This window comes from Labrus mixtus, chromosome 1 (genome assembly GCF_963584025.1).
Source record: "Labrus mixtus chromosome 1, fLabMix1.1, whole genome shotgun sequence".
Classification (NCBI taxonomy): domain Eukaryota; kingdom Metazoa; phylum Chordata; class Actinopteri; order Labriformes; family Labridae; genus Labrus; species Labrus mixtus.
Genome location: NC_083612.1, coordinates 13,544,437 through 13,560,317, shown reverse-complemented (window position 1 = coordinate 13,560,317; position 15,881 = coordinate 13,544,437). Strand labels below are relative to the sequence as shown.

The 15,881-nt window shown below is 40.8% G+C and overlaps 1 protein-coding gene across 1 annotated transcript in view; it reads right to left on the bottom strand.

Moving 5' to 3' along the window:
* Nucleotides 1-11,734, bottom strand: part of LOC132959519 (mothers against decapentaplegic homolog 3) — a 29,406-nt gene extending 17,672 nt beyond the window's left edge. The window contains exon 1 of the mRNA XM_061032644.1: nucleotides 11,293-11,734. Coding sequence (XP_060888627.1) covers nucleotides 11,293-11,495 — 203 coding nt within the window. The 5' untranslated portion in view covers nucleotides 11,496-11,734. The remainder of the gene's footprint in view (nucleotides 1-11,292) is intronic.
* Between the last annotated feature and the right edge of the window lie 4,147 nt (nucleotides 11,735-15,881).

The following is a 15,881-nucleotide window of genomic DNA, read 5'->3' as shown; positions in this document are numbered from 1 at the left end:
TTCAGTATGTGCATTATAAAGGGCCTATCCGATCAGACAGTAAGGGCGCCGATGAGCACCGCTGTCAAGCCCATTCCTTGTCTATGTGATGCTCCACACGAGAGCGTATCCGCGCCCTGACGAGTCTCGCTTGCCGTTCTTGGGAGCTGCGCTGACCTTAAAAAACCTCCACCCGTCCAGTAGAAGGGAAGATCAGATCACAACAAACAGTCTCCCACTTTCCCTGAGCTCTTTGGTTTACAGACCTACCAGGACATCAGAGAGAAAGCTCTATTTCGATAGGCGTACCATGTGTGTTTAAAACAGCGGCATACATTTGTGTCGTGCTTGTGAAGCAGTCGTTATAGAACTGCAGCTCCCCGACGAGCCTAAACTCTCCCAAATCCTGTCATGCCCTGAAGATTTAATGAACACACACTCCTCCTCCTCAGTAGTAGAAAGGTCAGGGCTTTTTACTGAACATCAGACAGATACAAACAAACTGTGCATCCAAAAAGTAGCTATTTTCCTGAATATTGTTTTGGTCACCTAGCAATTTGTGCCGCTGCTTTTTGCTCGTGTGCGCTCCACTTCTGCTCTGCACTCCACTCCGTGGCGAGCGCAGCGTACACTGAGTCCTCTCTAAAAGACCCTTAAAGCAGTTAAGCTGTCTTAAGAAAGGGCTTTGATAAGAAAAGCTTCATGAGGCTACAGAGGTTTTCGGGGATATTAAACAACATCAGAGCAACCATTGGACAAGTCAGGTGGTGGTAAAGTCATATTACTGTGGTGAAGTTCTAATTTGGCTAATGTAAGTTTTTCACTTCTGGCAATAGTACCACTATGCTATAGTGCTATCAGAGATTTGAGTTTGTTTGTTTGTGGTGAAGATCAGTACCATTACCTTTTGTGGAACAAAATTCTTTTTTTTTTTTCATTTTCAACCAAATCAAAAGGTAAAGACTGATTCATTAAAGTCAGACAGTAAAACACTCGATCCTTGCAACACTTGATCACGCTATGTTTGAGTGTGGTCTGATTCACAGCTCGTATCAGTGGTTGGTTTCTGTTGATATCTGATATCTGAAACATATAGGCCAAGTTAAAGTTAACCTCACATCATCAATTGTGGCAAGAGTTACAGTTGCTCTGTACTTAATGTGTTAAACCAAAAGTGAATAAAAAGAAAATGTCCTCACATCGAGGATACTGAGTGAAATTGTTGTTGCTTTGATGAAATACCTTTTTTAATTCATTTAAGAATGATAGATGTCTTCAATGTAAAGATGTCAATACATTGGCAGCACCTGTCTAAAAACACTTTGGGTATGAATCAGACACTGTGTACCAAACCCAGCTTCCGACAGCTCCACAGGGTCCATGAGAGGGTTAACACATTTGTACAAACACGCTCCCTCTCATGTTTACATCATACAAACAATGCTGCTTCTCAAATCCACCTGACCTGCATGTTTTTGCACTTGGGAAGGAAACCAGAGCACCCTATGGTTCCCATGAGTCCAGGCTGAGTGAGCCATAGCTAAATCTCACTATTTCTTCACACATTATTCAGGTTTAATATTTTGATCACAGGGGACATTACAACACTGAAATGCTACGCTAAATCAATACAAACTCAAAAGAGGTTGCTGAGGTCATTATGTGTTGTCTCTTGTGTTGCTATATTGGGCGGCCCTGAGGGTAAACTGTCTGAGAGTTATCAGCTAGACTCAAGCTTCTGGTTCTTCTACTTGAGCAAAAGTTATGCTCAAATCTCTCATCTCCCGGGTTTATTTTTGTCCTGTAAGACATTGTCGGCTCATCTTCATCATCATCCACTTTCTTTCTTTTACCCTCCTCCTCAGCCATATATCGCTCTCTTATTGTATTTTGTACATGTGTCTTTGAAGTCACCTTTTAAGCCTCTCCTCTTTATGTCAGCTTCTTTTCCCACACACATCTACCAGCAGCAGCAGCAGCAGCAGCAGCAGCGGTGGTTGTCGTAGTGTCCGGTGGAGCACAAAGGCAGGCTTGTTGTCTGGTTAACGTGTCAGTGTGCGTAAGTCTGTCCGTCTGTCTGTAAGTGTGTGTGTGTGTGTGTGTGTGTGTGTGTGTGTGTGTGTGTGTGTGTGTGTGTGTGTGTGTGTGTGTGTGTGTGTGTGTCTAACCCTGCATGGTGCACGCTCACTCCCCCGCAGATAGTGAGAAGGCCAGGGCAGAGAGCTGTCTCTTTAACCCGCTCCACAACTAACAAGAGCAGAAAACCAAACAGCAGCCCACGCCCTCCTCAAGGCCCGGCAGGCAAAGAGAGCATTCCTCTGAGCTGACTAACCACACATACACACTAGCACACGCACATAATGAATCAAAATCATTTGATATTAGAACCACTATTCCTCTGTTAAGCAGCAGCCAGAATAAGGTAGTCACACTTAATCTATAGTACATCAACTTTATTCATTAAAACATGTTACTGTACCTTGATTGAATTATGCTACTTCCAGTGTGTCCTGTCAATCAACCCATGCTTTTCATTGCAACAGAACAATAATGGTCTTTATTTAAGCAAATACTAATTTACACGTCAGATTTCACTTTCTACTCAGAGATGATGATGAGAAGACAACCTCAGGATGCGGCCTCACTTCAAATACTGTATACTAACATATTTCACTACTCTAAACACTACATTGCAACGAACAACACAATATGAAAAGCTCTAAGGTGTATCACTACTTCCACTTTGATAAGGTTATTCCTGTTGGTGGAATACAACCTCAGTTACTTTGAAGAAGGCAAAAGCACAGGCTTAAAGTCTGAAATCACCTGACCAAGGTATAGTAAACATCAGGAGTTAAATTGGCTTGGTGCTTATGAGTTTTGCAGGAGAAGGGAGACTTGTAAAAATGTAATGTGAAAAAAATGGACAGGGTCTTGACTCACAGCAGTAACGTCGTCCTGTCAAGCAAATCAAACAATGACAGGAATCCTAAACTGAACTGCTGACGGCAACTTAGAGTAGCAAACCACACGCAGACAGACAGCACACATAAACTCTCTGTGACCTGTCTAACATCTCGTCCCCGTCGAACAATGCTGTCTCGGATGACTCAGGTGTGATACTTGACATGAAAGCTACCAAAGAGAGTGAGAGAGAGTGTGTTTACAAGCATAAAGGAGGTGGTGGACTTTTGAAGCAACTAATGATTTTGTTTTGGTGGTGCAGATGTGCATTTCCAAATCACTAAACCTTGACTCCATCGCGTCAAATAAAAACTACATATATAACTCGTATCTCTATCATTGGGAGACAGAGGAGAAGAGAAATACCTTATCACGTTGATCAGCAGACAGCAGCAAAGATAGATTGTGGTTAGCGCTGATTTACATTATAGTCACTACAGAATCGAGTAGCTGGTAAATGACTGTCTATAACGGAAGGAGAGAGATTGAATGCTTGATCAGATCTACTGAACATTTAACTAAGCACCAAAAAAAAGAGCCCCTGTTTTGAAAATGTTGTTTTTTAACAGTGTGGGGAAATATTACTCAAGACATTTATTTGAGGAAAAAAGTGGTAATATCAGCATCCAAATACGACAAGCTATTTGTCACCATCACTTGATGCTGCTTCTAAATGGAGAGCTAATCTAACTACTATACTGCTGGGGAATCAAGGCGTATTAGTTCAATATGTTTTATAACCATAATCCTACACTGCAAAGCTGCTAACCAAAGCCATTTAATCCATTCACAAAGAAGTACAATCCGTGGTAATGTAGTCGATCAAGTGTCAAGAAATATACACCCTTTTTATAAAACCAGAATAAAAATAAACCTTGTCGTGTTATACTTTATAGTTAAAACAATAATGTTGTGACTTAAAGCACCAGAATTGTAATAATGTTTGGCCAGACCCCGTAGTTATAGAAGACTCTGAAGAGTGCTTCTTTTGAGTAAATCATGAGACTGTGGTGTGTATAGTAAGTGTTTAGTATGATGCTGAATAGGAAAAAATGGGAAATGAATAGTGGAAGTTTTGTATTTTGACCAGCCAAATCTGAGGGGACTGATGGATTTCTGAGTCAGGTTAAGCCCTAATCTGAAGGAAGGTTGCATGTACTTTATGTACAGTACATATGTGGTGGGGTATAAGGCAGTGTGGGTAAGGTGACACAGTAGCAGCACTGTGTGTGTCTGCGGGTATTTAATCCAGACAGACACACGTTTTTGATGCTGAACTGCTGTCTGGCTGGAAACAAACCAGCTCTATCTCAGTGATTACCTTGTTTTTTTTTTCCCTCCATGCAAACCACAGTCTCCTTCTGATAAACTTGAGATAAACACTCTGCCTCTTGCCAAATATGCAGCCTCGGTCTCTTCCTCAAGCTAAACCCTTTTGGCTTTCTGGTTTACCTGTCTCTTCCACATTCTAATCCATTCAAATTGCAAGCGCTTTTCTCACCTCTGCTGCTTTCACTCTTTTTTTTCTGCATTCCTCTGTCTATCATGTTTTTGTCATTCTCGCTTATTAAAGTCTACTCTCCCACTAAGATGACACCCCCCCCCCCTTCTAGCACTAGACACAACACTGAGAATCCCCAACTCTGGGGGTCTCCTTCTGTTTTCACTCTTTATCTTAGGGCGCACTCACCCGATTGTCCCCCTCCCCAGTCCCTGTTGGGCATGAGCTACCTATATGTTATGACGTCGTAAGTTTCGGATTTTCCAAAAGACCTCCGATGTCTTGAGGGTTTTATCCAGCTGACTCAGAATATTCACGTCTGCCCAAAATTTAGGTAAACATTTGACCTCTGCATCAAATCAAAGTGAACTCTTTGCCACTTTTGTTACAGGCATTGCCTCGACGTATAAAACAAGTTACAGAGGGTCTCCCCTGTAATTTTACATTTTAAATGGTGTTTCTACCAAATAAATAAAATGTTTTTCCTTTTTTAAAGCTTGTAAAGTGCATTTGACTTTCAGTCATTAAACAAAGGAAACATTTTGTTCGTTTGAACAGGGTTGTGACGTACTTTTTTGTATGAGCTCTTTGAAACAAGAAAAATCAACTTATCTTTAAATAGTCTGAAACCTCATTTGTGAATCTCAAAAACACATGTGGTATGAAAACACAGGTGTGGATTCAGGTTTAGTCCTGTGAATGACAATGATTGTTACTCTCAGAATCCTACTCTGCTTCCTTCCTTCCTTTTTATCTTTCTTTTCCATGTCTGTTTTTTTATCCCGTCTTTTATTGCTCCTTCCATCCCTTCCACCTGCCCTGACATGCAGCAGTGTGAATCAGACTGTAGTCTTTCTGCCAGCAGGGATGTGTGCTGACAAGACAAATGCACTCCCCAGCTCTGGCTCAAACTCAGGGAAAGTTGAGGTAGGTAGGTAGGAGTGAGGAATCCACTGCCCCAGGCTCTCTGAAAACACACAACACACTCACACACCTTGGAATTTCAATAATCTGATTTTTTTCCTGAACTAAACTGTTAAAGTTATCTGATGTAATTTTAGAGCTTGACAAGCTCTGAAGCAACCCTATTAATACTGTAGACCAGAAACCTTTAACATTAATAATTGTAGTTCCTGTTACACATAATTTGACTTCAAACACACTGTACACACGCACACACTGTCTCTGTTCAGAAATGACAAAACCACCATAAGTAGCTAAACAATATGAGGGACATAGTTAAAACAAGAATTACCACTTCCTAGTTGCATGTGATGAGTTTGCAAAATATAAATGCCGAAACTATCTAAAAGTTTATTGCAAAGACTTGGAGATCTTGGAGATCTGTTTGGTTCTTTTTGGTGTGCTTCACACAGAAGTCAGAGTGTGTCACTAGCCCTTTTCAGACCGCAGTTTAAAGGCGAGATATTTACGTCCCCTGTGACATATCGCCTTCAATCTAAATATTGCAGAGGCATAATGAGTGGACACAGTGATGCCCCCTCTGTATCTTCTTCAGAGGTACTAACAGAGGCGTTACAGAGGCGAGACGAGAGAACAGCTGAGTCAGTGGGGGAGCGCAGTGCTATGTCTGTGTGTGTGCATTTCTGACTGTGTGTGTGTGTGTATGTGAAGCTTCCGCTGTACTCTTCTTCCGCAACGCCGAAATGTAATGTGAATCCACAGACTAGGACCCCAATATTACGCCGTCACAAAATCAATATGAATGTACAACTAAGTAATGATGGCTGAGCTTTGTTACGGCACTTTTGCAAAAACCCGGGCTATTAACTGTGCCTCTTGTGACTTTTCCTTGAATCTGTTTCCACTGTCCACTTCATAATGCTGAAAATGCGTCAGTCACCACTGTGACTCATCATTTAGTGATCTGCTTTCTTGTTGTCATTGTAAATAGAAAGTCATTGTGTTAAGACTAAGGATGCACGATCCAACTTTTTAAGAAACAATACTGACCTTATACCTGGGCTTTGGGTATCTATCAAGACCAAGTACTGATCTAATACTGATATTAAATACTAAAAACCTGTATCCCTCACAATATTACATATTACTATACATTATAAAACTAAATGTAGTAAACAAATAGATACTGTATAAACTCTAAATTATGATCAGAATCTGCCCACTATCTGTCTATCACTTGTAATAGTGTCACTCACGCTCTGCTGTGACAGTGAATGCTTGTTGAACTGCGTTGTATGTGCAAAGCAGCCTAAGCTGTGCACTCCCTTATTGTCAGGGCTTTTTCATGTAGTTATCATTGTCTCTCAAAATACCATGCACTCTAGGCTGATGACAAACTGCACAGTGGTTTCTAAGTATTTTGTCTTTCAAAACATCCCTAGAATGTTTTTCTCTGCAATGCAGCCGACAAAGTTAACGGTTTGGTTTCGTTTGCCTTCTTCAGTCGAACTCGTCGTCGACGACCACGTTCGCATTAACTTTGCAGACGTTGCAAGTAGCTGTAGAAGTTGTTGGTGTAACAAGCTTGAAATACATCCAAACTGCTCAGGCTTTGTTTTTAGCTCCCTCCATACCTACCAGAGCACTGATGAGACATCCAGATCCAGCTATTTGAGTCTGTACCTGACCAAAGCTGATGCCAGGATGAGAATATCTCAATTTAGGACTATTGGTGGAACACAAATTTGTCAGCTAATTACAACAAAAATAAATCTTAAAGGGCGTCAGAGTTAATATATGAATAAACCACACTTAATCAAATAGGTATTAATCGTGTTTACTAAGACAGTTCTCGACTTGTTTTTAGTAAGAAATAGACATAAATTGTGTTTTTCTTTAACCCGACAGTCTGATCACAAGGACTTAAAATAAAAGCACTGCTTTAGTTTGGGTGTGGGCAGGTTTAGGCACACAAACCACTTGTAAAGGCTTCGTGAAAGGTCATGTCTTGTGTTTAAATAACTCACTGGTAACTGTTAGGGAAACACTGTGGTTTGGTTAAAACAACTTCCTTATGGTTAGAGAATCGTCACTAAAAGAAACAAACACTGACTCTTGGTAAGAAATGTCTGATGTTTTGTCAACCCATCCAAACAACCTGACATCTTTCCTTCTCTGACTTAGTGGATATTTCCTACAATTTTAGCTCAATTTTAGTTATTGGGCAGCTGCCTTATAACAACCTGAAGTATTTACCCAACCACAGGCATGACGGAAACAGAGTCTGCATCTGTTTACAAATGCAAGAAGTTCCTCAAACAACAAATGTAAAGTCATCCTTTCACGTCAAATGGTGCAAGCTACCACACTTCACATCCACCCTTCAACCATCAGAAACTGGTACGCTTTCATGGCATGACGCAATTTACACACCAATGTTTGTGACTAAACCAAGTTTAAAGCCGAGAAGAGATGAACAGAAATAACAGGGACGGAAGAAGGAGGGTTTGTAGGTCAACACCACAATGCCACAATCACTCTTTCAATGACTAATGCTTAAACGTAAAACTTCAATTTTGTTTATTGCTCCTCAAAAAAGCAAAAACAAAACCACAGTTACCTACAAGGCTAGTAAAGCCTTATCCGTGCCCAAGTTATAGGCAACCAAAATTACTAAGAGCCCTGCGTTTCTGACTTGAAATGGAAATCTTAGTGACTAATTTCTTTTTTGGGGAGATTTATCTCAAGTGTATATGAGGACATGGACACACTCACTTAACAAACCACACAAAATCCAAAACTTTGACTTTTTAACTTTGACATAACCAAACCAATTGTGATGACATGGCCTCTAACCAGTGAGTGTGACATTGTTCTAAATGTCACCTAGAAGAAAACACCCTATTTTAATCAGACTGCTGGCTACAAAACTGAAGCTTCTCGTGGCTCCTTTGAATACTGTTAATGTACAGCTGTTTGCTGCTGATGCTGAACTCCTGTAAATAACGGAATATCGAGTGGAACTTTTCAAAACAGGAGACATACTCCTGGTGTTTGTGTCTGTGCGCGTGCGTGGATAACATGAGCAGATTAAATTTGTTGCAAAAACCACAAAAAATTCCTCTTTCCCCCATGAGGCTAGTAACTGGGCCTGCACATACTGAGAAAAATATGTGATGTGCAATAAATATGTTCAATATTGAAAGAACAATATAGTGTGACAACAAAAGTTAGAGAAACCAACATATCCCTCCAGAATAAAAAAAATAACTAAAAAAACTTGTTTCTTTCTTTCTTTCTTTCACTACTAAACTGCCACTAATTATTCTAAGGGTAACTGATAGAGCTTCATCTGAAGTCATCAAAATGATCTGAGAGCATGGCCATGGTGGCCAGGCCTTCATTCATTGGGTCATACACATGCTAAGTGAGGAAGCATTGATTGTATACATACTTTTATCATTTATTGCAACATATGTATACATATCTATGCTTATATCGCAAAAGCTTATATCACGATAATGATGAAATCACGATAAATTGTGCAATTTCACAAATAACTTGAAAGCCATAGACACAAAAATCCCATCCAAGTGAATTAATTCACTGCAACAGACCCAGGCTTCAAATGAATAGCCATATTGCAAGAGATAGTGACATGTCTCAAATTAATTTAAACTGTCCTAACAGACATCGGACCTGCTATAACACAACTCAAAGCAACTTTTAATGAAATCAATGCACACCTCCAGCTTCCTTTAGCACTCAGTATTATGGCAGACTGTCATGACGATGGGCTGCGAGGAGCCCTGTCAGGGAGTTCATGTGTCAGAGAGATAGGAGTGGACCTCCCCATGGACAGGCCTGAACATGCAGGCAGCTGCTGTCAGCGAGCCAGAACATTGAGGGAATTAATAGAAACAGCAGCTCTCCAGGGACACTGTTAGCCCACTCTGACAGCCAACTCTGATCCGGGGTCATCTTAATGCACCCTGCCTCTTCCCTTCTGCATTAGTGGTAGGAAACACGAAACCTGGATCATGGCAAACATCATTCAACTTTCCGGGTAGGCTTAACTGTGAACACTGGTCCGGGCCTGTGCAAGCTGTGATATGCACACTTGTGGCAATCAAGAATGTGGGAGCGCCCTACGCCGGGTTAAATTTTCACCTGACACAGAGGATGCTTTGCAACAAAAATTGCCCAAAAATACAACACAGATTTCATGGACAAAGACAAACGTTTTATTTATTGGTTATGGCGGTGTTGTAAGCTTATTCATTACAGCTGACGGAAACCGATGTAGTCTTATATGACAACTCAGCCACTAGTCCTCACTATTTTAAAGTTATCATCAGTTCTTATTGTAACTGTTAAAGGGAGGTGATGAGTCAAAACTATACTCATTCAAGGAATTACACTGTTGGCCAGTTGAGCTCATTTGCAATATCATGAGTGGTATTTTTAGATATTAAGATGTCCTTCCTTTGGGACTGCAAGTACTGTTTGTTTTAAATAAAAATGAATTTCAATTGACAAATTGATATTACAAGATACGATGTATTCAAAATAGGGATATATGATGTGTTTTCCCCAGCACAATAAGAATAATTACATGCTTGTTCTGGTCAATACTAATAAGACAAGGATTTCATATTCCTGTGCTCTAAAATGTATGCACACCTGTGGAAATGAGGCTTAGATGAAGAGAGCCCAGATAGATGATTTTAAATTGAATGACTCTCTCCAACATTGCAGAACTTGTGTTGCAATTTGAAACATGTTGTCTCCCCCTGCATCTGTTAAAAATGTCCTCACTGGCTACAACAAGTTGTCTCAGCCACAATTACCAAATAATTCAGAGCATGCTCTGCAGGGAAGTTATCTAATCGCTTCATTTTTATTTACTCCTGCTTTTTTTTTTTCTTCAACACCAGGGTGCATAAAAAACAAATGACACAGTGTGTGTACAGGACAACATGAGCGACGATACAAGTATGTACTTTAACAATGATATATGTTCATTTCTATGTGTAATTGATATTGTTCTATCTACAAATGAGATCCATTTATGATGGTTTAAAAACCTTTCATTTTGTCATTTTGAAGGCACTGTGATAACTCAGACATGGTTTGTTTACCAACATCCCCTCACAAGCTTTTACCTCTTACAACCTTTAATCCGGGGGGAAGAGAGGGGGGGGGGGGGCTACTGATTATAATGCATGAGACCTAACACTACCAGCAGTAATTTCATGTGGTATTCAAGTGCAATTATGTGGTTTTAGATCAAGTATTGACGGACAAATGGCTATGTGAAGGCATTGAACAGAGAGGCAGCTGCACAGACTCGCCTACGCACTAACACACAGCGCTAGAAAGCGTCCCAGATTAAGGCCAAGTTACATAACTTGGGCTGAATTTGTGCTTTTGCATTGCAATGTGCGCCGACGGCTAGTCAATACACACGCTGTTATGCCACCGCTTCAGCGAAACACCTTCACGTTAATGGTCGGATGTGATCACAAGGGGACTGCTGGAACAGATGGTTTCGCTTCACTTGGAAGTAAAGTACACCTTTTGATGGCATTGGCAGCCAGCAGACGAGATGTTTGACCGAGGGTTTTGCTAGCTTCTCTTAAAACCAGTGGTAGCTTGTTATGCATTTACATGAACCACCGAGTTACACTTGTGTATAGAAAACACAAGAGGAGGCAGTGTGAAATATTTACGATGTGCAGGAAGTGGAAATGTCAACTTCTCTGTTAAGTAGGGGATGTCATAATAAACGTAAGGTGTCACATTTAGCAAACGCCGACATGTGTTTATTTGTTATATAAAAAATGTGATAAATAAAAGTCATCACACCGTGGCTAGCTATCTGGTGATGCTGCCTTCACGGTCACCGTCAAAGCAGTGCTTACCTCGGTATAGTAATGCATTTTGTGTTGATATTCTGGGTGGTGATGGCTTTCTCCAGTTCGTCCAGCTGCCCCGTCTTCTTCAGCTTCTTCACCAGACTTTTCACTGCCTTTTCAGACCACTTCTCCTCCTGTCCGTTCTGCTCTCCCTTCTTCCAGCCCAAAAGTCTTTTGACAATGGGGGGAGTGAAAGGCAAAATTGACATCTTGAGTTCAGTAAAGTCCGTCCAGTGTCAAAAGAAGTCCGTCGGTTAGGACAAAAAAACACGAGGACAACTTGCTCTTTATGCGGTCCAAACAGCGGAGATGAACGCGTTATTCAACATCAGATTAAAAAAAAAAAAAAAGTTGTTTAGTGTAAATCGCCACACACAGACGCATCACAGAGTTAAACCCTCCGGTTCTAGCTCATTCGCTCTGTCTAGCTCTAGCTCCGCGGTAAACTGTGCACCGGTAGTCTGTTGCGCTGTGGAGTTAGTGCTACTCCGCCACGCAAGCTAGTTCCGTCTGCACTTCTTCAAGCAGGCGCTCTTTTTAAACATACTTTACCGAAGTCACAACCAAAATACATTTCACACGCGTTAGCATCAGGCACCAATATCAGATAACTTTGTTAGTGGGTTTTTTTTTAAATTGGATTTTCGAACCTTCCTTAAGCAAAGTTTTGTGGAGTTCATAGTCATCCGCGCTGCTACCGCCTGCTGAAGTCTGCAAGAAGTCTGCATCAAATGCAAATGTAGGAGCTGCTGCTGAGAGTTTCTATTCAGACCTCAGACTGCACAGCAGACCTGTGAAAGGCCAGTCCGAGCAGCTGGACAAATGTGCTTTGCTGATATTGCGCAACCCTCTGCCTTTTCCCTGCTGTTGTTTTGCTGATAAAACTGCATGTGGTGGACACACTTATGCAAATACATTACTGCCACTTAAGTGTTAACTGTTACTTTTTTTGAAAAACTTGGCAAAACAGTTGATTATAAGTGAGCGCATGACATAGGGATGCTAATGTATGCGTGCCTAAATTAGGAAAAACTGCATTAGTACAGGCAAAGATGTGTTATTTATTCCTTTGGATTTGTCTTATAAAATTGCTTCAATGGAACCCATCTGTTTCAGTTAATCAACGTAACATAATTATAGAGGTCCACGAGGTTCTTGCCTCCTTATTTTCCTCCACATGGTAAAAAAGTTAAGGGTTTCAATTTTAAAAGGAAAGAATTCAAATTTTTGCTTTTCTGTTTTATTTTTGGAAACACACACTTTCTTAAACATACAATAGAGAGTGGTGTTATAGTCCTATTTCTGCTGTTGTTTACTACACAGAGACGTATCGCGGGTTTGACATTAAGCCTATTCAATATATAACTTTCTCCTAATTGCTACAGGGGTTGTTTGTTTCCACACAGGGGTAAATAACTCAGGAGCCATACTGTAAGATGGAGGGTGATAAAGTCATGCACACACGTACAGGATGAGCCACAAACTTGCCTCAGCTTGTTAGTGGTGCGAACACTCATGGATGCCTACTCAACAAGGCGGTAGTTTGGTTTACAGCGTGGCCCAGTCTCTGAAACCACAACTTATGCACACACACATATGCATACATACATACCCCTCCCTCTCAGCCAACACACTCCATGGTCCACACACACCCACGCTGTGTCAGGGAGTCAAAGTGCCAGATGTACAATAGAGTGTATAAGCACAGCTGAGCTCACCACAGAGAGAGAGTGATAGTTTAGGGTGTGAGGCAGTCTTTGTTCTTTAGGCTTCAAAAGGAAAAAAGACTTTATTGCGCTCAAAAGCCGTTTAGAGAACTTGAGAGTCTAATTTGCAAACGCTTGAAAGACTTGTAAAAGTCATGAATGTTCTGCACAAAGAGGCTATAGTGTACAATTATTAAAGTAGCTTGATACACAAAAATGTATCAGCTGGCATGACAAAAAAAAAAAAAACTGCAAACTTTGGGCTAAAAGGCAGTTGCATTGTTTTAAAGTCCTTTTTTAGAGAAATGGTCTAACCAGAAACCTAAAAAGCTACCGTCTGTCTCCCATGCAAACCTTTAATCAGTGCCTGCACTGACAGTTCACACTCATGCACAAATAGTGGCATCAACCTGTGGTTACCATTTTGGTATGTGTGTACAGCCGCGTTGACCTGCGTCCAGCAGTCCCCCTCTCTGAACACAGTGTGTAGTTTTTGCTAAAAATATCGCTGGCTTTGGCCTCAGCAGGACAGAGCCCTGTCTTTGATCTATTTTGGTGACAGAGCGATGTATATTTTCATATCTGCTAAAGGAATGTCAAGGTTCTTCCTTCATGCCTACATCAAAACGATGTTTAGTCAGAAGATTCATATGGTATTAGGAAGAACAAGAAAGAGTTTAAACGACAACTTTATTATACTACAGAGACATTATTTTGTTTTCAAAAGGGAATGGCTCCAGAAAGCATTTTTGGCAAAAGTTGGAGAAATTCCTTCTTGTGCTTCAATGTGCTTCAATAATTATTTAATCCAACAGAAAAAGAGTTTTACCACCTTTCACCTACCACTAACATAACTGTGTGAAGGTCTTGCAGCCTCTATTAGTACCAAATTACATAAACGTTAGAGAAACAGTGAAAAGTTCTATATGCAGTGAGTTGTTTGTGTGTTATTATCCATCAGCAGCTCTTCATCTGTGGTAACAATTAAGTGTCCAGCTGTAAAACACACCACTCTGCCTCCCCTCTGTGTGTTGGCAGGTCTGAGGAGAGGTCTGGAGGAGCGTGCTGCCATGAGTCACATGCTGAGGCCCTGCGGCTCGCTCTCTCGGCACCTGTTTACGCCCCCGGGGACACGACCGGCCAAGACAGCTGGTTTGTTTTGGAGAAGTGCGGGGTGAGACGGGGGGCGGATATGGGGGTTCAGAGTGGGGGATGGGATTACAGATGGGCCGCAGAGAAGGGGTGATAGAACAGGGTGTACGTGGGGGGAGACTGAGGAGGAGGGGGTGTCTTCTGTGAGAAGAATTACTGAGCACAAAAGGCACTCCAGCCGGACAGAATGGGCAGTGACCACGTGCAATCCGATGGATGATAATGACATTGTGTTGGCTGCAACCTCAGGGGACTTGGGCCAGAGTGTGTGTGTGTGCGTGTGCGTGTGTGTGAGTGTGTGATGTCAGCTGGTGTCCCAGTGGAGCTTAAGGGTAAATCAAATAAATCAAAGATCTACTATATTAATTTAGTATTTGACCTAGTTACTTTCAATAAAATATCCAGTGTCCAAAGTTTCTGCAACACCACATTTTACTAGTATCTGAATGCATCTTGTGAATGTAAACACTGTAGAATCATATCTCACTCTTGATGTCTCTCGTGGGATATCATATCTCCTTTATAAACATCAACACAAAGTCTTGATTTTATGTGCATTATTTTACACGCATTTACAAGTAAACATATTTTTGGTCACTACTATTTGGAATCCTTGGATAGTTCATATAATCCAAACATCATTTAATGATTTAAGAAGAGTTAAGATCCTTTACTCAGGGAAAAGTAGACGGACCACCACAATCAAAATACTTAATCAATGGTTAAAGTTAAAGCCCCTGCTTCAAAAATGTACAAAAAAAACTAGGTTGTGGGTGTCAGAGAGCCTAGTGGTTACAGGCTATTGTTCTTGTTGCAGCGGCCATTGCAGTGGGTTCGAAACCAACCTTGGTCCATTGCTGCACGTCATCCCCTTCTATCGCCTCCCAATATTTTTTTCAGACTCTCTTCAGCTGTCCTATCCAATAAGACAAAAAGACCCCAAAAAATAACTGTGTGAAGTGAAAGAACTCGTTATACAGCAGAACTCACACTGGATTATCATAACTAATGCAGCAATATCTACAAAGGGATTTATTGTTTTGTAGCTTCTGAAGGAGGAGTTCAAATGTTTGATACTGATATAAATATCTATATTTTAAAACCCTGTATCATGTTTTATATGAGCATTTGTTCTGCTTTGGAAAAAATATCCAAATCAACAAGGAAAGAGACAATAAAATCATCAAATCAACTAGTTCTTCATATCATTTAAAATTGAACTAAAAAGTATATATTACGGATCTTAACTACGATCTTAACTACAATACTTACAGACTTTCCACCATTATTTCCTGAAGAAAATCAAAAACAATGTATAAACCACTGTTTATTATAAGATCCTTTCATAAAGTATGTAAGGCATGTAACTAAAGATCAATTCATGTGGCTGTTGGAGAGCCACAACGTCCTGTCCTGTATCTGTGCAACAGATTTAAAAACCTCACCTTAATAAAACTGAAACTAGTTTGGCTGTAATTGTCTGCATGTGTCTATTTGTGCATGTTTGCCCTGTACCGGTGAAATACAAGTGAGAACGTTTCTGAGTGAACTGTAGAGAGTGTAAAGTGTCTTTAACTGATCTTCTTGGCAATAACACGACAATTTGTTTTCTCTCTGAGAGAACCATCAATCACTCAACAGCTCCCGACAGCTCCTCCGACTGCTGCAGCACATGGTGTACCAGAGACATGCATCATAACCCTCCTGCACACACACACAAAGACACACACACACTGA